The sequence below is a fragment of the Heloderma suspectum genome, chromosome 7, assembly GCF_057233095.1.
Source record: "Heloderma suspectum isolate Gila_16-S chromosome 7, 16-S_ref, whole genome shotgun sequence".
NCBI lineage: Eukaryota > Metazoa > Chordata > Lepidosauria > Squamata > Helodermatidae > Heloderma > Heloderma suspectum.
In genome coordinates, this window is record NC_139464.1 from 3,515,119 (window position 1) to 3,539,096 (window position 23,978).

At 45.2% G+C, this 23,978-nt stretch overlaps 1 protein-coding gene across 1 annotated transcript in view; it reads left to right on the forward strand.

Moving 5' to 3' along the window:
* LOC146339248 (C-type lectin domain family 9 member A-like) overlaps positions 1 to 23,754 on the forward strand; it is a 30,344-nt gene extending 6,590 nt beyond the window's left edge. Inside the window, exons 3-6 of the mRNA XM_084811662.1 lie at positions 1,247 to 1,345; positions 12,366 to 12,517; positions 13,399 to 13,541; positions 23,461 to 23,754. Coding sequence (XP_084667788.1) covers positions 1,247 to 1,345; positions 12,366 to 12,517; positions 13,399 to 13,541; positions 23,461 to 23,581 — 515 coding nt within the window. The 3' untranslated portion in view covers positions 23,582 to 23,754. The remainder of the gene's footprint in view (positions 1 to 1,246; positions 1,346 to 12,365; positions 12,518 to 13,398; positions 13,542 to 23,460) is intronic.
* Positions 23,755 to 23,978: the final 224 nt, after the last annotated feature.

The window sequence follows — 23,978 nt, forward strand, 5'->3', positions numbered from 1 at the left end:
ACATGTGTTCTCCGCAATGGAGGAAGGTCAGAGAGACAAGGGAGGGAGGGAGGGGAGGAGCAGGAAACCACACTGTAGACTATCTGGATCCTAAGGCTAGCTGTGCCCCGAATTCCCATGCATTAACTAGCTAACTGCAACGCTGCCCCTTCCAGTAACTTGCAGATGAGGTTGCAATATTCCCAACACTTAACAACGGTTTCAATATTTTAATGGGTGGCATATAGACAGCACCTTAAAATGGATACTCATTTGGATATTTGGTCCACTTTTGTTGAAATCTATTTATAATTGCTACAAAGTTGTATGCATTTTATACAAAACCATGTATGCATATTTTTTAAAATGAGATATTTTTTAAAAGTTGGGGTGCCTGCAGGCTTCATGTTGGGGACCCTTTGTCAGGCACTACTGGAGAGAGGGAGAGAGAGAGAGAGAGAGAGATCCCTGGAGACCAAAATTCCAGGGCTTTTTTTGTATCACACTTATTTTGTATTGAGTTGGTGTCATGAATCCTCACAGGTATTCTGCTTGAAGGTCAGACCAAGGTGTCTCTGCCACCACCAAAAAGATTCTGTACAGCCAGGCATTATTGCTAAACTACTGCTAACCATCATACTAAACTACTGCTAAACTTCACTATATGTACTAGTTTCTTACAAGCCTAGATCATACCCTCTTTCCTTCAGTGAAGAAGCCTTTCCAGACAGTTTGCATTACTGCAAACATGAAAAAAATATCTTTAAGCAGTTAAGCAAAGAATATGTATACCACAAACTCGAGAGGTTTAGTAGTCATTCCCTCTCCTTGGGGAACTCTGGGAAATGTTATGGAACAGGCTAGGCATCTCTTAGAGAAACTTGTTAGCACACTCACCAGAACTAGAATTCCCAGGATTCTTCAGGGAAAGCCAAACAACTGGATCTTCTTGATAAATTTGAATGAAAAAAATGTGAAGTAATAATTTAGCTTGTCTTTTTTCTTTTTTTTTTCAGAGCTGGAAATGTAAAGAATTAGGGTATTAATTTGAAGTATTTTCAAGATGGGAAGTTTTGCTTGAGAATGCCCCCCTCCTTATCCCTAATCTATTTCAGCTCTAATTTATCCAGTTCTGGCCACACAAGACCTGGGTTGCCTCTTTCTGAAGGCGGCACATCCTCTTAACAAATTTACAGGAGTTGGCGGGATGGTTCCTTATCTTTAAGCTAGTCATACAGTTGTGACTATGTTTTTTCTCTTTTTGAAGTGGACAAGCTTTCAAAGAAGTCAAAGGAACAGGTCGATGTAATGCAATTGCAGATCCTTGTCTTGACTGAAATTCTGAGACAGCTACAAACCGGCAAAGGTAATGTTAGCACAGTAGAGAGCTGTGGAGATTTGCTAACCTCCTTGTAGCTAGCAAAACCTCTGAATATATTGCAGCGAATATTGCCTGCTTCCTAATGTTCCCAGGTTGTTGTTTGTTTTTTTGTTTAATATAGTCCTTTTGGAGAGGTGGAGTGCACAACTTGCAGCACAAATGTCCTCTCATTTTTTTGAAAGCATTGAACAATTTCCTGCCTCCTAGCTGAGCAGAGCAGAGGAAGCTGCTCTACGGGCTATACAAGCAAGCAAGCTCCCAGAGAGCCAACGAACAGGGAGAGCAAACAGGAGTTTGGCAGAGGGAGGTCAAGGGGGAGGTCCCTAACAAATTTTGTTTTCAGTTTTCTTGTAACACACACTTCCATACTAGTGGGCCTCTGTTGTTAACCTCCAGTGAATAGAGGACAAGGCACAGGCTATCCCAGTACCATCAGAAAGCTAGAAACATAACGGGAATAGAAACTATGGAAGGAAAACATTCTCCAGTGGTGGTGACCTGCAAGGTGTGTGCAATGTTTGTTTTCTTGCCTGAGATCAACATGCCTACATGTGCAACAAGTGCAAGTTTATTACATTGTTGGAAGAAAAGGTAAGAGGACTGGATAAGAGAAGATGAAGAGTTCTTAGACAGAACGGTGGAACTACAGCAGCAAAGTGAAGTACAGAAGCCAGAAGAGCAACAGCAAGCTGAAGCAGAGGAGGAAAATGCTGAGGCGAGGAAAAATGAAGTAGAGGATACTCCATGGAAAAGGGTGACAGGAGCAGAAGAACTAGAAGCCAGTCTTGACCAGTGGAAGCCGTGGAACTATGGAACCATTTTCAGTTACTTGAGGATGAGACTCGAGGACAGCCTGCAGAGGAAGAATTACAGGGGACCCTGCGTGAGAGCGAGCAAGAGGCTGAAGGTCAGTCAAGCAGAGGCAATGACACCAAGGCCTACAACAAGAAGGGAAGAGTAGTAGTTGTGGGAGACTCCTTGCTGTGTGGGATTGAAAATTAAGTATGTCGCGAAGACCCATGGAATCGCCAGGTATGCTGTCTCCCAGGAGGATGGATTAGAGACCTGACTAAAGGGTTGCCTACACTCATAGAGCCCACTGACAGGTATCCCTTTCTTCTCACCCATGTGGGAACAAATGATACCGCCAAGCAGAGCTATGAAGAAATGACATCAGACTTTGAAGCTTCGGGCAAGAAACTCAAGAACTTTGGGACCCAGATAGTTTTCTCATCCATCCTTCCAGTAGTTAGAAGAGGGATAGAAAGGGAAAGAAAAATACTCTGGGTGAATGACTGGCCATGAAGGTGGTGCTGACGTGAGAGATTTGGATTCTGGGACCACGGGCTATACTTCCTGGAAGATGGGCTGTTAGCAAGGGATGGGTTGCATCTCACAAAGACTGGGAAGAATGTGTTTGGCCACAGAATGAAGAACTTCATCAGGAGGGCTCTAAACTGAATCCTACGGGGAAGGGAGACATACAGTTGGGGGTAGCAGTGGACGAAAGCTCATGCGCCACAACGGACACAACAACAGCTCTAATAGTGCCCATAATAGTCTTCAAAAATATGTAGGAAGAAAGCCAGAGTATAAAGCACATGATCTTCGATGTCTATATACTAATGGCCAGAGTATGGGAAACAAACAGAACCAACTTGAACTCTAAATATGGGAGGGAAATTATGACTTGATAGGTGTAACTGAGACTTGGTGGGATGACTCTCATGACTGGAATACAGCAATTGAAGGATATAACTTGTTCAAAAAGAACAGAAGGAACAGAAAGGGAGGTGGGGTTGCACTATATGTGAAAAATACATATCTCTGCACAGAAATACAGGAGGATGAGCTTGGTAGCCCCATCGAGAGCATCTAGGTTAAAATAAATGGAGCAAAGAATAAAAGGAACCTGGTGGTTGGAGTCTACTACTGGCCACCCAATCAAGGAGAAGATGAGGATGAAACTTTTGAAAAGCAAATAGCCAATGTTTCAAGGAAGCATGATGTAGTAGTAATGGAGGACTTCAATTTCCCCGATATTTGTTGGGAGACAAATTCTGCAAAACATGGCCCCTCCAAGAAATTCCTGACTTGTGTGGCAGATAACTTCCTCCTACAGAGAGAAGAGGAAAGAACTAGAGGATCGGCTATCCTTGACTTGATCCTAACCAACTGAGATGACTTAGTGGATAAAGTAGCAGTTATAGGAACTCTGGGTGAAAAGTGACCATGTTATACTGGAGTTCTTGGTTCTAAAGGAAGCAAAAGCCGAGTGTAGCCAAACGCGTACCCTGGATTTTAGGAAAGCCAATTTTAATAAACTCAGTACAATGATAAGTAAGGTCCCATGGCAAGTGACTCTAATGAGAAAAGGAGTCCAAGATAGGTGGGAGCTTTTAAAAAAGGAAATTCTCAAGGCACAATTACAAACAATTCCAACAAGACAAAGGCAGAAGTGCTCAATTCCTACTTTGGCTCAGTTGTCTCCCGAAAGAGGGTCTATGACCCCGCTGCAAAGGCGAAATACAGGCTGAAGAGGCAGGATTGCAGCTTGAGATAGATACGCATATGGTCAAGGAACACCTAATTGCTTTGAATGAGTTCAAATCTCCAGGGCCAGATGAACTGCATCCTAGAGGAATAAAGGAACTGGCAGAAGAACTCCCAGAACCACTGTCTATTATCTTTGAGAAATCATGGAGGACGAGTAAAGTGCCAGATGACTGGAGGAGGGCTAATTTTGTCCCTATCTTCCAAAAGGGCAAAAAGGAGGCACCTGAGAACTACAGACCAGTCACTCTGACATCAAGCCCTGGGAAAATTCTGGAGCAGATTATAAAGCGATCAGTCTGTAAGCACCTTGAAAACAATGCAGTGATTACTTGAAACCAACATGGATTTGTCAAGAACAAAATCTCATTGTTTGATCAGGTCACCTCCCTTGTGGACTGTGGGAATACTGTGGACATAATATACCTCGACTTCAGCAAAGCTTTCAACAAAGTGCCCCATGATATCCTGATGAGCAAACTTGCTAAAAGGGTGCTAGATGAAACAACTCTCAGGTGGATCTACAGTTGGCTACAGAATTGGTCTCAACGAGTGCTTATCAATGGGAATGTCTCAAACTGGGGAGAGGTAACGAGCGGGGTACCGCAGGGCTCAGTCCTGGGCCCAGTGCTCTTCAACATTTTTATTAATGACTTGGAGGAGGAGGTGCAGGGAATGCTGATCAAATTTGTAGATGACACAAAATTGGGCGGGATAGCTAATACCTTGGAAGACAGAAACAAAATTCAAAGTGATCTTAATAGACTGGAGCACTGGGCAGAAAACAACAGAATGACATTTACTAGGGATAAATGCCTAGTTCTGCACCTAGGAAAAAGAAACCAAATGCACAGTTACAAGATGGGGGATACTTGGCTCAACAATACTACAAGCGAGAAGGATCTTGGAATTGTTGTAGATCACAAGGTGAAGATGAGCCAACAATGTGATGTGTGGCTGCAGAAAAGGAAAATGCTAGTTTGGACTGCATTAATAGAAGTATACCTTCCAAATCAGGTGAAGTACTAGTTCCCCTCTACTCAGTGCTGGTTAGGCCTCATCTTGGGTAGTGTGTCCAGTTCTGGGCACCACACTTTTAGAAGGATGCAGACAAACTGGAGAGGGTTCAGAGGATGGTTCAGTCACAGACTCTCAGCCCAACCCACCTCACAGGGTTTTTGTTGTGAGGATAAAATGGAGGGGGAGGAGGATTGTGTATGACGCCTTGGATTCCTTAAGGAGGAAAAAAGGCGGGATATAAATGTGATAAATAAATAATAAAAAAGAAGATGTCCCCTCCCCTCCCACCAGCATGCCCCCTTTCCTTCCCCTCCGGGTTCATGTTTGCCAGTTTGTACAGGCAACTGGTGTGGTTCTCTGTGCGCCAGCTGCAAAGGGGTGGGGGCAGGGAGCTCAGACTTCTGTCTCTGAGGTCACAGTGCTGTCTCTGGCCTCGGATCCAGGAATACGAAAAATCCTACGCTCCCCACCCCCCCCACACACACAAACTGTCTAGGGACCATAGCATTGCTCCCTAAGTCAGTGGCCAACATTCCTTGTGTTCCGGCTGCTTGAGGATATCCTGAAGGATACCCTTACAAATTCATAGAATCATAGCATAATAGGGTTGGAAGGGGCCTACAAGACCATTGTGTCCAACCCCCTGCCCAATGCAGGAATCCAAGTCAAAGTATCCCTGACAAGTGGCTGTCCAGCCTCATCTTGAATACATCCAGTGTGGGAGAGCCCACCACCTCCCTAGGTAATGGGTTCATTGTCATATTGCTGTAACAGTCAGGAAGTTTTTCCTGATGTTCAGCCGGAATCTGGCTTCCTGTCACTTCGGCCCCTTCTTCCTAGGGATGTACAAAAGTTCCGCCACGGATATCGGGGAGGCCAAATGCCAGCGCATTCGGCCCCCTGAAATCGGTGGCGGAACAGCCCGCCCCCCCGGGATGGGACTTATCTTGGGGGGATCTTCCTGGTGGCGGCGGCAGCAGCTCCGGCGGCGGCGCGGCGGTGGCGGCCGGTCTTCCGACTGGCCGCCGCCGCCGCCATTTCCAGTTAAATCAAAATCAAGAACAAAAAAAGTGACAGGCTATATAAAGATTTACGTAGCCTATCACGGCTGATTTAAAAAAACAAACAAAACGCGCGTACGCAAATGGCGGCGGCCATGGCCGCCACCATTTGCGTTCCTTATTTTGGCACGTCTTAGTCTACGTAAACATTTACGTAGACTAAGACGGCGAAAATAAGGGGAACGCAAATAGCATAGACGCTACTATGCTATTATATAGCGTAGCGTAATAGCGTAGACACTACGCTATTTGCGTTCCCCTTATTTTCGCCGTCTTAGTCTACGTAAATGCTTACGTAGACTAAGACGTGCCAAAATAAGGAACACAAATGGCGGCAGCCATGGCCGCCGCCATTTGCATACACACGTTTTTTTGGGTTTTTTTAAGTCAGCTGTGATAGGCTACGTAAACATTTACGTAGCCTATCACAGCTGACTGCAGGGACGCAAACGGCGGCGGCCGCCGCCATTTGCATCCCTGCTAGCCAGCGGCCGGATGTCTGCCTGCTGGCGGAGCTGGCCGGCGGCTCCGCAGAATTGCTGCAGAGCACAGCTGGCCGGCCAGGATTCCGGGGGGGGGCGGGATGGAACGCCTCCCCCCCAGCATCAACATAATCCGCGGAAAGGTAAGTCACTTTCGTACATTCCTACTTCTTCCGTGTCCTGCGCTCTGGGATGATCAAGAAGAGATCCTGACCTTCCTCTCTGTGACAACTAGAGATGTACGGATTACCCACCTTCCAATCCGGTGGGGAATCCACCTGGCGGGGGAGGCGATCCATTCCTCCCCCCCGGAATCCTCCAAAGCGGCTCCGCTCCGGGACAATTCCGCAGAGCTGCACACTGGCTCTGTACCATCCTGTCAACAAAGTTCTCGTCACAGCCTTTGTGAAATGCTTTGCTAAAATCAAGATATACTATGTATGTGGCTTTCTCAGGATCTACCAAACTAGCTGTTGTTGTTGTTGTTGTTCAGTCGTTCAGTCATGTCCGACTCTTCGTGACCCCATGGACCACAGCACGCCAGGCCTTCCTGTCCTCCACTCTCTCCCGGAGCATGCTCAAGTTCATATTCATTGCATCGGTGATGATGTCTAGCCATCTCATCCTCTACCGTCCCCTTCTCCTTTTGCCTTCAATCTTTCCAAGCATCAGTGACTTTTCCAGTGACTTTTCCCTTCGCATTTGGTGGCCAAAATATTTGAGATTCACCTTCAGTATCTGTCTTTCCAATGAGCACTCAGGGTTGATTTCCTTTAGGATGGACTGATTTGACCTCCTTGCAGTCCAGGGGACTCGTAAGAGCCTTCTCCAGCACCACAGTTCAAAAGCATCAATTCTTCGGCAATCAGCCTTCCTTATAGTCCAGCTCTCACTGCCATACGTTGCTACTGGGAAAACCATAGCTTTGATTATACGAATCTTTGACGGCAAGGTGATGTCTCTGCTTCTTACTATGCTGTCTAGGTTTGCCATAGCTTTCCTCCCAAGGAGCAAGCGTCTTTTAATTTCATGGCTACAGTCACCATCTGCAGTGATCTTGGAGCCCAAGAAAATAAAATCTGTCACTGCTTCCATTTCTTTCACTGCCTTCTCTTCTCAAGGCTAAACATGCCCAGTTCTTTGAGTCTCTCCACATAGGGCTTTGTTTCCAGTCCCCTGATCATCTTTGTTGCCCTCCTCTGAACCCTCTCCAGTTTGTCTGCATCCTTCTTAAAGTGTGGTGCCCAGAACTGGACACAGTACTCCAGATGAGGCCTAACCAGTGCTGAGTAGAGGGGAACTAGTACTTCCCAGGATTTGGAAGCTATGCTTCTATTAATGCAGCCCAAAATAACATTTGCCTTGTTTGCAGCCACATCACATTGTTGGCTCATATTCAGCTTGTGATCGACAACAATTCCAAGATCCTTCTCGCTTGTAGTGTGGTTGAGCCACGAATCCCCCATCTTGTAACTGTGCATTTGGTTTCTTTTTCCTAGGTGCAGAACTTGGCATTTATCCCTATTAAATGTTATTCTGTTGTTTTCTGCCCAGCGCTCCAGTCTATCAAGATCACTTTGAATTTTGTTTTTTGTTTGCTGCCTGGGCACGGTAATGGACTGGATGAGGGCTAATAAACTGAAACTCAATCCAGACAAGACGGAGGTACTGTTAGTGGGTGGTTCGTCTGCCCGGCTAGGTGATATTCAACCTGTTCTGGAGGGGGTTGCACTCCCCCTAAAGGATCAGGTTCGTATTTTGGGGGTGCTCTTGGATCCAGAACTGTCACTTGAGGCACAGGTGAACTCAGTGGCACGGAGCACTTTTTATCAGCTTAGGCTGGTATACCAACTACGCCCTTATCTGGACAGAGATAGCCTTGCTACAGTTATCCATGCTCTGATAACTTCTCGTCTGGATTACTGCAATGCGTTATACGTGGGGCTGCCTTTGAAAATGGTCCGGAAACTTCAGCTGGTCCAAAATAGGGCAGCAAGATTGTTAACAGGGACTGGCCTGCGAGCTCATATTACGCCAGTACTTTTCCAGCTGCACTGGCTGCCAGTCCATTTCCGGGCCCGATTCAAAGTGCTGGTGTTAACATTCAAAGCCCTTAACAGCTTGGGGCCAGGTTACCTGAAGGATCGCCTCCTCCCATATGTGCCTGCCCGGACTTTAAGATCATCATCAGGGGCCCTTCTCCGTGAGCCCCTGCCAAAGGAAGTGAGGCGGGTGGCTACTAGGAGGAGGGCTTTTTCTGTTGTGGCACCCCGGCTCTGGAATGAGCTCCCTAGTGAGGTTCGCCTGGCGCCTACATTGTATTCCTTTCGGCGCCAGGTGAAAACCTTTTTATTTTCCCAGGCATTTTAGCATTTTAGCTTTCTAAATTTTTATCTTTGCTGTTTTAAATCTGTATTTTAAACTCCTGCACTGCTGCTAGGTTTTATTGTGGTTGTATTGTTATATTGTGGTTTTAATGTTCTGTATATTTTAAATTGTTTTATTGTGTGTTGTTTGGTTTTAATTTTTGTGAACCGCCCAGAGAGCTTCGGCTATTGGGCGGTATAGAAATGAAATGAATGAATGAATGAATGAATAAATAAATAAATAAATAGTTTCTGTTTTCCAGGGTATTAGCAATCCCGCCCAATTTGGTGTCATCTGCAAATTTGATCAGCATTCCCTGCACCTCCTCCTCCAAGTGATTAATAACAATGTTGAAGAGCACTGGGCCCAGAACTGAGCCCTGCGGTATCCCCTTGTTACCTCTCCCCAGTTTGAGAAGATCCCATTGATGAGCACTCTTTGAGTCCAATTCTGTAGTCAACTGTGGATCCACCTGGTTGTAGTTTCATTTAGCCCACTTTGAGCTAGTTTGCTAGTCAGGATATCATGGGGCGCTTTGTCGAAAGCTTTGCTGAAGTCGAGGTATATGATGTCTACAGCATTGCCACGGTCTACAAGGGAGGTGACTTGATCAAAAAATGAGATTAGATTTGTCTGGCAGGCCTTGTTTTTGACAAATCCATGTTGGCTTCGAGTAATCACGGCATTGTTGTCAAGGTGCTTCCAGATGGATTCCTTTATCATCTGCTCCAGAATTTTCCCAGGGATTGATGTCAGACTGACTGGTCTGTAGTTCCCAGGTTCCTCCTTTTTACCCTTTTTGAAGATAGGGACAATGTTAGCCCTCCTCCAGTCATCTGGCACTTCCCCCGTCCTCCATGATTTCTCAAAGAGAATAGACAGCGGTTCTGAGAGTTCAGTCCGCTGTTATATCCTTCAATTGCTGTGTTCCAGTCATGAGAGTCATCCCACCAAGTCTCAGATATACCTTGTTGTTGTTGTTCAGTCGTTCAGTCGTGTCCGACTCTTCGTGACCCCATGGACCATAGCACGCCAGGCCTTCCTGTCTTGCACTCTCTCCCGGAGCGTGCTCAAGTCCATATTCATTGCATCAGTGATGCTATCTAGCCATCTCATCCTCTGCCGTCCCCTTCTCCTTTTGCCTTCAGTCTTTCCCAGCATCAGGGTCTTTTCCAGAGAGTTTTCTCTTTGCATTAGGTGGCCAAAATATTTGAGCTTCAGCTTCAGTATCTGTCCTTCCAATGAGCAGTCAGGGTTGATTTCCTTTAGGAATGACTGATTTGACCTCCTTGCAGTCCAGGGGACTCGTAAGAGTCTTCTCCAGCACCACAGTTCGAAAGCATCAATTCTTCGGCGCTCAGCCTTCCTTATAGTCCAGCTCTCACAGCCATACATTACTACTGGGAAAACCATAGCTTTGATTATATGAATCTTTGTCGGCAAAGTGATGTCTCTGCTTCTTACTATGCTGTCTAGGTTGGCCATAGCTTTCCTCCCAAGGAGCAAGCGTCTTTTAATTTCATGGCTACAGTCACTGTCTGCGGTGATCTTGGAGCCCAAGAAAGTAAAATCTGTCACAGCTTCCATTTCTTCCCCTTCTATATGCCAGGAAGTGATGGGGCCAGATGTCATGATCTTAGTTTTTTTAATGTTGAGTTTCAAACTAGCTTTTGCACTCTCCTCTTTCACCCTCAACAAGAGGCTCTTGAGATCCTCTTCGCTTTCTGCCATTAGGGTGGTATCGTCTGCATATCGGAGGTTGTTGATAATTCTCCCAGCAATCTTAATTCTGACCTCTGATTCATCCAACCCGCCATTTCTCATGATGTACTCTGCATATAAGTTAAATAAGCAGGGTGACAATATGCAGCCTTGTCGTACTCCTTTCCCAATTTTGAACCACTCGGTTGTTCCATGTCTGGTTCTTACTGTTGCTTCTTGACCCAGTTATACCTATCAGGTCATAATTTCCCTCTTGTATTAAGAGTTCAAGTTCGTTCTGTTTGTTTCCCATACTCTGGGCATTAATATATAGACATCGAAGACCATGTGCTTCATAGTCTGGCTTTCTTCCTACATGTGTCTGAAGACTATTACTGGGCGCTATCAGAGCTGTTCTCTCCGTTGCAGTGCATGCGCCTACGTCCATTGTTACCCCCAACATTACATCTCCCTTCCCCGTAGGATTCAGTTTAAAGCCCTTCTGATGAAGTTCTTCATGCTGTGGCCAAACACATTCTTCCCATCCTTTGTGAGGTGCAACCCGTCCCTAGCCAACAGCCCATCTTCCAGGAAGTATAGCCCATGGTCCCAGAATCCAAATCTCTCTCATCGGCACCACCTTCGTAGCCAGTCATTCACCCAGAGTATTTTTCGTTCCCTTTCTATCCCTCTTCTAACTTTCTAAGAAAGAGATCTTGGGGTTGTACTGGACAGCCCAATGAAAATGGTGACCCAGTGTGCAGCTGCTGGGAAAAAGGCAAATTCCATGTTAGGCAAAATTAGGAAAGGAATTGAGAATAAAACTGCCAAGATCACACTCCTATATACAGATCTATGGTGCAACCACACTTGGAATCTGTGTACAGTTCTGGTCACCACACCTAAAAAAGGACATTGTAGAGCTGGAAAAAGGGCAGAAAAGGGCAACCAAAATGATCAAGGGGCTGGAGCATCCCCCCTTTGAGGGAAGTTTACAACAGCTGGGATTGTTTACTGTTTTAAAAAAAGGCGAGTAGGGGGACAAATGATAGAGTTGTACAAAATTATGCACGGAGTGGAGAAAGTGGATAGGGAGACATTTTTCTCCCACTCTCATAATACTAGAACTCAATGGGATCATTCCATGAAGCTGACTGGTGGGAGATTCAGGACAAATAAAAGGAAGGACTTCTTCTCACAGCACATAGTTAATCTATGGAATTTACTTCCACAGGATGTAGTGATGGCCACCACTTTGGATGGCATTAAAAGGGGACTGAACAAATTCATGGAGGACAAGGCTGTCAATGGCTATTTGTCCTAATGGCTCTACAGTATCAGAGGCAGTATGCCTATCTACACCAGTTGCTGGGGAACATAGGTGGGAGGGTACTGTTGCACTCATGTCCTACTTGTGGGTTTCCTGTGGGGTAGCTGGTTGGCCACTGTGTGAACAGAATGCTGGACTAGATAGATGCTTGGACGATCCAGCACGGCTGTTCTTATGTTATTCATGCTAATCATGTGAAGTAAATAGCAGGTACAGGGGCCTAATCTGGATCAGGATCCTAGCTTCAACTTTTTGCCCTTGTTGTGATCCTTGATCCACCACCACCAACACACACACACACACACAATTTGCATTGGAAAAAATGAGCCCATTGTCTGAATGACATCCTGTCTAGTTTAGACCATATATTATGCGGGGGGGGGGGCATTCAGTCCACAGTGTCAGCAGTTTGAGGGATGGGGAAAGGGGACACATGACATTTTTGTATAAATGTGACCTGTTGGTGCTCAACTGTTTCTCCTTCTCTCTAGTTCATAACTGCAGTGTGTGCAAAGCTAAGTGGGTGCAGCATGCAGACAATTGTTATCTCTTCAGAAAGAGAGAAATGAGCTGGTATTCGAGTATGGGCTTCTGCAGAGATGAGTTCTCGACTCTGGCAGTCATCAACAACACAAGAGAGATGGTACTGGGGTTTGCTGCATTGTTGGAGATGGGGAAGACTTTAGTGTGAGGGTTTTTCTGCCATGCATTATTATGGTGGTTCATGAGTACCAACATAAGCTAGATATTATACTTTTTAAAAGGCCCCTTTAAACATTTCAGACTGCAGTCTAGGAAGTGGGAGCAGTGCTTAATTTTTACAGAGAGGTTTTGGGCAACCATGTATCTTCTCACGCTATTATAGACTGAATGTCAGGGCATGGGCTGGTGTCTCCACTGGTCAAGCAGTTATTTCTTCGATCCTTGCTTGAGGCACCTACCCTGTGCTGGTAAGTTAGCTTGCTAGTTGCCCATGTGTGTGGTGCACAGAAACCATGAAGAAGAAAGACAGGTTGCCTGTGTATGTGGTCATCTGTGTATTCACACAATCATAGTAGAAATCATAGAATCATAGGGTTGGAAGGGGCGTACAAGACCATCGGGTCCAACCATCTACCATCCCTGGGTTCATGGCTGTTGTGGCCAGCTCATGGACCTGAGAGAAAGTGGTGGGATCACCTGCTGGGCATCAGCACTGGGATGGTGAGGGCAGATTGGTCCGCTGTAGAACATCCCTGAATGTGGTTCCACACAGGCATTGAGCCCACATGTGTGACTGCACTGATGACCACTCAAAGAACTAGTTACAGGTAAGCAACCTTTTTTGGTTCAGATTGGAGCACATAACTAATCTACTGAAGGGACCCCAGTTTTATTGGGACTGGATGCCACAGAGTATGTAATATGATGGTGAATGAATCCAGCCATCCTTAATCCTTAAGGAGTATGCCAGTTAGGGATGGTGGTGGAGTATATTTTTCTTGAAGGCAGAAAATGCCAGATATCTGTCACTTTGCATTGTAGGACTTCCTGAAGCTGTCATCAAATAATTTTTTGTACTCGCCCTCTGGACAGTTAAAATTATACAAATTCTGGATCGGCCTAAAGTATGATGCTGGCTCCAAGCAGTGGATATGGGCAGATGGAACTCGCCATGACTCTAAGCTGTAAGTCTCAACCCGATGGCAACCCTGCGAGGTGACTCCAGCACCCTTGGATGCTCCTTACCCCACTTGGCATAATAGTGGGTAGTAATTATTTAGCTATTTTCATCACAAACCATTTGACGTTATTTGAACTTTGTACTGATCAGTTCAAAGGTTTTTTTTTATAGGTTCCACATAGTCCCCTCAGCATATTACTTACATGAAAAAATATCTTCTATTAGGATCCTTCAGACATAGAAGCAAGTCATAGGACTCCAGGGTCAACATAACCATTGACCCACAGCATAATATCAGAACAATAGTCCCTAATGCTCCCATAGTGAGTGGGGAAACCCCTTCAATGGGGTGGCCCTATGACAAAGTGCGTGGTTTTCTCTTCAGTACCCAGTGCATCCCATCACTGAAGCACAAAAGGAACATAAGAAGAGCCATGCTGCATCAGACCAAGGGACCATCTAGTCCAGCCTTCTGTTTGGGAAAGCCACAAGCAGGACATGAGTGCAACAGCATCCTCCCACCCATGTTCCCCAGCAACTGGTGTACACAGGCATATTGCCTCTAATACTGGAGGTAGCCTATAGCTATCATGAGTGGTAGCCACTGATAGCCTTCTCCTCCATGAATTTGTCCAATCCCCTTTTAAAGCTATCCAAATTGGTGGCCATCACTACATCTGGTGGAACTGAATTCCATAGTTTAACTATGTGCTGTGTGAAGAAATACTTCCATTTATCTGTTTTGGATCTCCCACCAAATTCATCTTCATGGGATGACCCCATTGGGTTTTAATATGAGAGAGAGAAAAAAATGTCTCCCTATCCACATTCTCCACACCAGGCATAATTTTGTACACCTCTATCATGTCTCCCCTTACTCGCCTTTTTTCCAAGCTAAACAATCCCAGCTGTTGTAACCTTCCGTCATTAGGAATGTTAGAGGATTCCTCCACGGACTCCAGTGAGGCCGGATTCTTTAGAATCCGCCCCCCCGGAGTCCGTGGCGGAATGGAGCAATCCCCTCCACCACCACACGAAATGTACGCGGAACGGAGCCTACCTTTGTCAGCCGTCTGCTGCCCCGCGAATGGCTGCCGCAGTCTGCGGCCACCATTTCCTGTTTACTTTAACCGTGATAGGCTACTTAAGTATTTACATAGGCTATCACGGCTAACACAGGGACGCCATTTGCGTCCCTGCTTTTTGCTGTGATAGGCTACGTAAATAAATACGTAGCCTACCACAGCTAACGCAGGGATGCAAATGGCGGCTGCTACAGCAGCCGCCATTTGTGGCCGCAGCCCAGCAGCAGACAAAAGTCCGGCTGTGGGCGGCCCCGGCTGGCGGCTCTGCGGAGTTGCCATGGAGAGGAGCTGGCCGGGGAGGATAGGATTCCAGGGGGAGGGACGGAGTGCCTCCCTGCCACCGTGTATGGCCCCAGCGGAACGGGGTAAGTGATTCGTATAATTGCTCCAGCCCCTTGATCATTTTTGTTGCCCTTTTCTGCATTTTTTCCAACTCTACAATATCTTTTTTTAGCTTCAGTGATCAGAGCTGCACACAGTATTCTAAGTGTGGTTGCACCATAGATTTGTATAAGTGCATCATGATATTGGTAGTTTTATTCTCAATTCCTGATATGGAGTTTGCCTTTTTCACAGCAACTGCACACTGGGGATATCCAGCACAGGGAAATCCGACCCTCTTGGAGCTTGATGGATTTCCTTGGAGCCCCCGGCTTGGCTTGTGTTTCGTGAGCTGAGCCGTGTCTTCCTGCTGGAAACCGTGGACTCCCAGCCACAACAGGTCACTGAGCAAGTTTCTGCTTCCTCCTCCCAGGCCCTGGGAGGGAGAAGGAGAGACTTGCTCACAGCATCGGCAGTGGTGGAAGTCTTCAAGCTAGGCCAACTCAACACAGGTTGAGCTAGAGCCTGGGGGGCTGGGCTGCCAAAAGCTCAGCAGTCTTTACTCCTTGGACGGATTCCTACACAAACCCTACTGTGCACTAGGTTGACATTATCATTGAGCTGTCCACCAATACCCCAAGATTTCTTTCTTGGTCAGTCACTTCTAGCTCAGATCCCATCAGCTTATTCTTGAAGTTGGGATTTTTTGCCTTAGCCGGCATCACTTTACCCTTGCTTACTGTCAAGCACCCATCCTGTAGACTCCTTTGTAGTCAAACAGGGAACTTGGGAGTGCTAAATTATTACTGCTATTATGCAGTCTACAGCCAGATAAACAGTGCCTCAGGTTACAATTGGAATCCGCAAACACCAAAAAATTGCTGTGTCTTTAGTCCACTTTGCATAACACCAGACAGTGTAGACTACAGGTAGCTCCCTTTGGTTAATGCACTATGTTAGTTGCAACAAACTGCTGCCAACCCTCTCTTCAACAACCTGAGAGGCTTTCCAAGCTGTGCCCTTAGGGTGGGTATTTCCAGAGGGACCTCTCCTGGGCGGCCAGCCTTGTGGAATGCCTTATGACCTATCATTAATCCTCCCACCTGACCTGAAGTCCCAACTTTGGGTCTCTTATTCCCAATTCCTCCTCCTCCTTAAGATCTTGGAGTGGGCTCTGGCTGGCTATTATCCAGCTGATTAGCTTGCATCAGGACATCCTCCTCTCTGTGACTGTTATTCTCCCACAACCTTGGCTCTTTGACAACCCCTTCCTCCTCTTCCCTGTCTGACTGTGAATCAGTTCCCATGCCTTCTTGAGGTGCATCTGCAGAGGTACTAGGCCCAATTCCCACATTTACATTGAAACACACTTGGCATTTGGATGCCCATTCTCAGTTTGGAGAGATCCTTTTGGAGCTCCTCACAATCCCTTTTTATTTTAACCACCCTAAATAATTTGGTGTCATCAGCAAACTTGGCCACTTCACTGCTCACTCCTAATTCCAGATCATTTATGAATAAGTTGAAAAGTGTTCATCCCAATATAGATCCCTGTGGGAGAATTTACATCTCTCCATTGGGAGAATTTACCATTTATTCCTAGTCTTTCTGTTTTTTAACTAGTTACTAATACATAAGAGAACCTCGCCTCTTATTCCATGACTGCTAAGCTTCCTCAGGAGTCTTGGTTGAGAGACTTTGTCAAAAGACTTTTGGAAGTCCAAGTACTGGATCACTCCTGTCCACATGTTTATTGACACTCTCAAGGACTCTAAAAGGTTAGTGAGGCAAGACTTACCATTATGGAAGCCTTGTTGATTCTTTTCTAAGCAGGGCTTGTCTTCCTATATGCTTACTAGATTTATCGTTAATAATGCTTTCAAACAATTTACCCAGATCAGAAGTTAAGCTAACCAGCCTTTGATTTCCCAGATCCCCACTGGATCTCTTTTTTAAAATTGTTGTTACATTGGCCATTCTTTAGTCATTTGGTACAGAGGCTGATCTTAGGGACATGTTGCATAGTTTGGTTAGTAGATCAGCAATTTTACATTTGAGTTCTTTAAGAACTCTAGGATGGATACTGTCTGGGCCCAGGGATTTAATAAGTTTCAACTTGTCGATAGAGAACTTTATCTTTTGTCACCACTATTTGCCTCAGTTCCTCAGACTCCCTTCCTGAAAACGTCAGTTCAGGCACAGATAAAAAGGCAAAGGTGTCCCCAACCAGTCGTGTCCGACTCTAGGGTGTGGTGCTCATCTCCATTTCTAAGCCGAAGAGCCTGCGCTGTCCAAAGACGCTTCCGTGGTCATGTGGCTGGCATGACTGAACACCAAGGTGCACGGAACACTGTTACCTTTCCCGCCGAGGCGGTACCTATTTATCTACTTGCAATTTCTTGCTTTCGAACTGCTAGGTTGGCAGAAGCTGGGACTGAAGACAGGAGCTCACTCCGTCACGCAGCACTCGGGTTTCGAACTGCTGTCCTCCCAACCTTCCGGTCTGCAGTTCAGCATCTTAACCACTAAGCCACCGCGGCCCCTTAAGATATCTGCCCTCTATCTTCTGCTGTAAAGTCCAATGCAAAAAATTCATTCAGCTTCTCTGCAATCTCCTTACAATCACAGAATCATAGAATAATAGGGTTGGAAGGGGCCTATGAGACCATGGGGTCCATGCAGGAATCCAAGTCAAAGCATCCCTGACAGATGGCTGTCCAGTTTTATCTTGAATGTCTCCAGTGTGGGAGAGCTCACTACCTCCCCAGGTAATTGGTTCTATTGTCATATTGCCCTAACAGCCAGCAAGTTTTTCCTGATGTTCAGCCAGAAACTGGCTTCCTGTAACTTGAGCCCATTATTCTGTGTCCTGCACTCTGGGATGATCAAGAAGAGATCCTGGCCTTCCTCTCTGTGACAACCTTTCAAGTACTTGAAGAGCGCTATTGTATCTCCCCTCAGTCTTCTCTTCTCAAGGCTAAACATGCCCAGTTCTTTCAGTCTCTCCTCATAGGGCTTTGCTTCCTGTCCCCTGATCATCTTCGTTGCCCTCCTCTGAACCCTCTCCAATTTGTCTGCATCCTTCTAAAAGTGTGGTGCCCAGAACTGGACACAGTACTCCAGATGAGGCCTAACCAGTGCTGAGTTGAGGAGAACTAGTACTTCACATGGTTTGGAAGGTATACTTCTATGAATACAGCCCAAAATAGCATTTGCCTTTTTTGCAGCCACGTCACATTGTTGGCTCATATTCAGCTTGTGATCTACAACAATTCCAGGATCCTTCTCGCTTGGAGTATTGTTGGGTGAAGTATCCCCCATCTTGTAACTGTGCATTTGGTTTCTTTTTCTTAGGTGCAGAACTTGGCATTTATCCCTATTAAGTTTCATTCTGTGGTTTTCTGCCCAGCGCGCCAACCTATCAAGATCATTTTGAGTTTTGTTTCTGTCTTCCAGGGTATTAGCTATCCCACCCATCCTTATTTTCTTTTAGTATACCTTTGACTCCATTGTAATCCAACGGTGCAACTGCCTCACTTGCTGCTTTCCTGCTTCTGATATATTTAAAGAATTCTTTATTGTCAGCCTTGATGTTGTTAGTGAAATGCTCCTCAAAATGCTTTTGTGAATCTATTTTTATTTTATTTTTATAAATGAAATAAACACTGCCAACAATATAATCAGAATCTTCAGTTTCCAACATTACGGTATTCTAAGAAAAAGACAAAAAGGAGGATAGCAAAAGAAGGAAGAGAAAAAAAAAAGAAAAAAGAAAAAAAGAATTATATTAAACTTCAATAAGAACAAACCAAATATCCAAACAGTCTTATAGCACAGAAATAGAAGCAAACAATCCATTTCCATTGGCCATAAATTACCATTCAGTTGACACGTATTAATAAACATTAAAGGTTTAGCCAACAAGGAATAGTAATAATAATAATCCCATAATGATATTAATAATAATAATAATACTAATAAAAAGGGGGGGAAAGAGAAGTTTAAGAAAAGCATAAAAACAGGAACAAATCATTTGTATATTTTAAGTAATATAATATCTAAAAATATATTTATATGTGTATGCACACATACACACAGAAATATGCACTTTATTACAATATAACATAAAAAAGAGGAGAAAGAAAAAAAATGCAAACATTTATTTTGGCATACTGCCCAGACATCTTATCAGCTAAAGCCCAAACAACACTTCAAAAGAACAGTAAAAATTGCTAAGTTCCAACTCCGGAGGCTGAGAGAGTTGGTTCCCTTAATTTAATTTTAATACCAATTAAAAATGCTTCTGTAGCATCAGGATCCAAAAATCTTTTCATCTGGCCTTCAGAAAGAATACAGCCGGACAAAATGTAGCTGGATATGTAATATGATATTGCAGGTTAATTTACTTTGCCAAACTTCTTGCCTTGGTGAATTGCTTTCTTCTGTCAGCAATTTCTTTAGTATAGTCACAAAAAAGCATAATCTTGTCATTTGCTGGTCCCCACCAGAGCTCACCTCGTTCTCTTGCCAGCGCATAAGGTAATTTTTTGTGGAGATTTGTGAAAATTGAACAATAACAGTCCCCAAAGTCCCTTTAGTGCCACATATTGAACCAGGAACACGATATGCATGCTCAATATCGAGTAAAAAATCAGATGGTAAAGCAAATAGTTCATGCAAACGTTTATCCATAAATTCAGCCAAACCTATATCAGTAGCCACGTCTTTAATACCAAGGATACGTAGATTCGCTCTGCGTGTGAAGGCCTCCAGTTGAGAGATTCGAGCAGACAAAACATTGTAAGACACTTTCATGGCCGTTTCATGAGCAGTAACCCGATCTTCAAGAAAATTAACCTTCGCTTCCATCTTTTGAAAAGAGATATTAAATAAATCCACAGCCCCCTAAAGGGCAATAATTGAGTCCTGAATTGTTTCAAGTTTCTTTGACTGCTCTGGTAGCTGAGAAGACATAGTTTTTATCAAAGCAAGCAACTCCTCTTCATCTCTGGCATTTCTAGAAACCTCTGCTGAGGAAGCAATTGGGGGGGTAGGTGGCATTTTCAAGCCTTTCCTTTTTTCATTTGGTACTGCCATCCCCCACTTTCCAAAGCACAACAAGCAAGTATAAATGTAGAAACAAAAAAATAAACACACAGATTTAGTTACAGGTCCTCAGATATTGCTGGTAGTTTAAATTCAGAAATGCTATTTGGAGCTGTTTCTCCTTGTGTCTCCTAATTAGGGGTGTACGAAACCCTGCTTACCTGGCTCCGCTGGGGTCCGCAGGTGGGGGGAGGCGATCCTTTCCCCTGGAATCCTCGACGGGGGGGGAGGCGATCCATTCTTCCTCCCCGGAATCCGGCCTGTCCAGCTCCGCTCCGTGGCCAGTCCGCGGAGCTGCTGGCCGGGCCAACCCACAGTGGAGTCTCCAGCTGCTGCCGGGTTGCTGCGGATGCAAATGGCGTCCTGCGTAGGGGACACCATTTGCGTCCCTACGCCGGCCCGTGATAGGCTACGTATATATTTACGTAGCCTATCATGGCTAAAGCAGGAACGCAAATGGCGTAGGGGACGCCATTTGCGTCCCTGCTTTAGCCATGATAGGTTATGTAAATATATACATAGCCTATCATGGGCCGGCGTAGGGATGCAAAAGGCGGCCGCTATGACGGCCACCATTTGCGGCCACAGCAGCCCGGCAGCGGCCAGAGCCGCCACCATCACTGCCACCGCTGCTTCATCCGCCGCCGGAGCCGCAGCCAGGTAGGCTCCGTTTCGCGGGGTGGTGGGGCAGGTTGCTCCGTTTCGCCACGGATTCTGGGGGGCCAAATTCACTGGAATTCGGCCTCCCTGGGATCCGTGGCGGAATTCTCTAACATCCCTACTCCTAATTGCTTAGGAGTTTCAAACAGCATTCAGTAGATGACACTCCGGCGTCTATTCTTCAGCCCCTGAAGATTTCAGCCCCTCTGTTTCTTCACAGAAGCAGCTGTTCTTCCAAGATTTCATCCGGATGGTACTGTAAGCTTCCCCTTTTAATTCCAGGGGAAGATAAAAAGATTTCTCAACCTTTTCTCAGCTGTTTGAGATAAGCAACCTGCGGCACTCCGTAAGTCACTGCTGGACACCATGGCTCCAACCGGATATGCGCCTCAAAATGCTTTTTTGCATCTCCTATTGTCTGCTTGTGTTTCTTTTGTGCAAGTTTGTGCTTCCTTTTTGTTTTCCTCATTTGGGCAAAACTTCCATTTTCTGAAGGAAGCCCTTTTTCTCTAATAGCTTCCTCGACACTGTTGATTAACCATGCCAGTGACCTCTTGGACTTGGTGCTACCTTTCCTAACTGTGGTATACATTCTAGCTGAGCATCTATTATTGTGATTTTGAGTAATCTCCAAGCATTTTGAAGGGATTTAACCTTCTTTACTTCCCCCTTTCAACTTCCTTTTTACAGTTCCCTAATTTTAGAGGTTTCCTCTTTTGAAGTCAAATGTGACTGTTGTGGATTTAGAAAATATTTCCTCCTAAATATTTATTCAGTCTGATAGCACTGTGGTCATTGTTTCCAACTGGTTCAACATTTACATCTCATACTAGGTCCTGGGCGACATCATTTAGGATTAAATCCAGGGTCGCCTCCCCTCTGGTTGGTTCCATGACCAACTGTTCTAGGGCACAGTCATTTAGGGCACTGAGAACTTTAACCTCTTTGCTGTGATTGGAACATGCATTTATCCAGTCATATCCAGAGTAAAGCATGAAAATGTGGATTTGGGGAGAGGGAAATGTACATTTGCATGTGTGTGCAAGTGCACACTTTCAAATGCAAACTCAGGTTTGGGAAATTACAAAACATTTCCAAGAATTGCAAGCAGGAATGAAATTCTCGTCCATCCCTAATTTAACTCTCTTGATTCCTCCTTTCAGCCTTCTTTTTACTAGTCCTCTCATCCCAGAGTGTATCGCAATTCCTTGGCAATTTTCCACTTGTTGTTGTTGTTGTTGTTCAGTCGTTCAGTCGTGTCCGACTCTTCATGACCCCATGGACCACAGCACGCCAGGCCCTCCTGTCCTGCGCTCTCTCCCGGAGCGTGCTCAAGTTCATATTCATTGCATCCGTGATGCTATCTAGCCATCTCATCCTCTGCCGTCCCCTTCTCCTTTTGCCTTCAGTCTTTCCCAGCATCAGGGTCTTTTCCAGGGAGTTTTCTCTTCGCATTAGGTGGCCAAAATATTGGAGCTTCAGCTTCATTATCTGTCCTTCCAATGAGCACTCAGGGTTGATTTCCTTTAGGATGGACTTAAATATACATTAAACTTGATAGCTGTTTCCAGTTGGTTCAACAGTACTTACACCCGACACAAGGTCCTGGGCCACACCACTAAGGATTAAACCCAGGGTCGCCTCCCCTCTGGTCGGTTCCATGACCAACAGTTCTAGGGCACAGTCATTTAGGGCATTGAGAAATTTAACCTCTTTGTCATGGCTGGAACATGCATTTATCCAGTCAATGTGGGAGTAACTGAAGTCATCCATTATTACAACACTTCCTTGTTTGGAGGCCTCCCTGATTTAATTTTCTATCTCAAGGTCACCCTGACCAGTCTGGTCTGGGGGACTAACACATTCCTAGTACTAAATTACTTTTGGAGCCTGGGATGGTCACCCACAGCATTTCTGTGGAAGACTCTGCCCCTTTTAGGTATTCTCATCTGCTCGACTCTATGACCTCTTTGACATACAAAGCTGTACCTTCTCCAGTATTCCCTTTCCTCTCCTTATAGAGTTCATATTGGAAGCTTCTCTTGCATCAGAGGCTGACTCCCTCAGTTCTTACTGTTAATTTATATGTGTATTAGAATATTTTGTATGTAGCCCTTCCATTAAGGAGAAGTCATAACAACATAAAGAAGAGCTGTGCTGGATAAGACCAGAGGCTTATCTAGTCCAGTAGCCTGTTTCCCACAGTAGCTAACCAGATGCCCCAGTGGAAAGCTCACAAACAGGACATGAGTGCAACAGCACCTTCTCGCTTGTATTCCTAGCAACTGGTATTCAGAAGTATACTGCCTCAATTACTGGAGGTAGCACATTGCCAGCATGACTAGTAGCCACAGATAGCCTAATCCTTCATGAATTTGTTTAATCCCCTTTTAAAGCCATCCAAGTTGGTACCACTACATCTTGTGGTAGCAACTTGCCAGATCTGGCACCCAATATAATGTGTTTAACTGTGTAGTATTTTCACATAATTAGAATAATAAAACAACAAATGCAATAATAACAATTAAAGCCAGCAAAGAGAAAATAGAAGAATGATCAAATCCCACCAAATGTATAAAACTATCCATTACAACTGATGGTAACATCCTGGCAGGCCTGGGCAAACCAAAAAGTCTTTCTCTGCACTGGAAAGACGTCAAATCTGGTGCCAGTAGGATTTTGCTAGGCCAGGTATTTCACCAGTAGGGCACCACAGCTGAACAAGCCTTCTCCCCTTCTTCTCGTTTGCAGGAATTTAGAACTTGTTCACAAGGGCTGCGCCTACCTCCAGAATGGAACACTTAAATCCCAGCAGTGCCACGAAGTGGCGAACTTTATTTGCAGGACGAAGGTCCAGTTTGACTGGAACTGAGCAGCTGTGGAAGGCCAGAAGAGGAACAGAAGATCCCAAGTTCCCAACACAGGAATCTTCTGTGATCCCAGCAGGAGCACTCCCAACCCCTGTCTTGCTGCAGTGTTAGGGCAGTTACTCAGATGTCTGTTGCCTGACTGTTACAGTAAATAAACTTGCATTTTTCTGAATCCACCAGTGCCTTGAGAGTTTTTTCTTCAGCTGCTAGCTACTGGAATAGATGAGGTACTCGCCAGCCTCTCAGCCTCTGCTAATGGTTTACTTTGCTTTTATTCTGTAGCTGTTTAAATTTGTTTTAGATTATAGACTACATTTTATTATAATTGTGTATGTTATAGTCTGAACCTTTACTTTGTGAACTGCCTAGACTCTAGGCACCAGAAGGGTTCATGTTTTC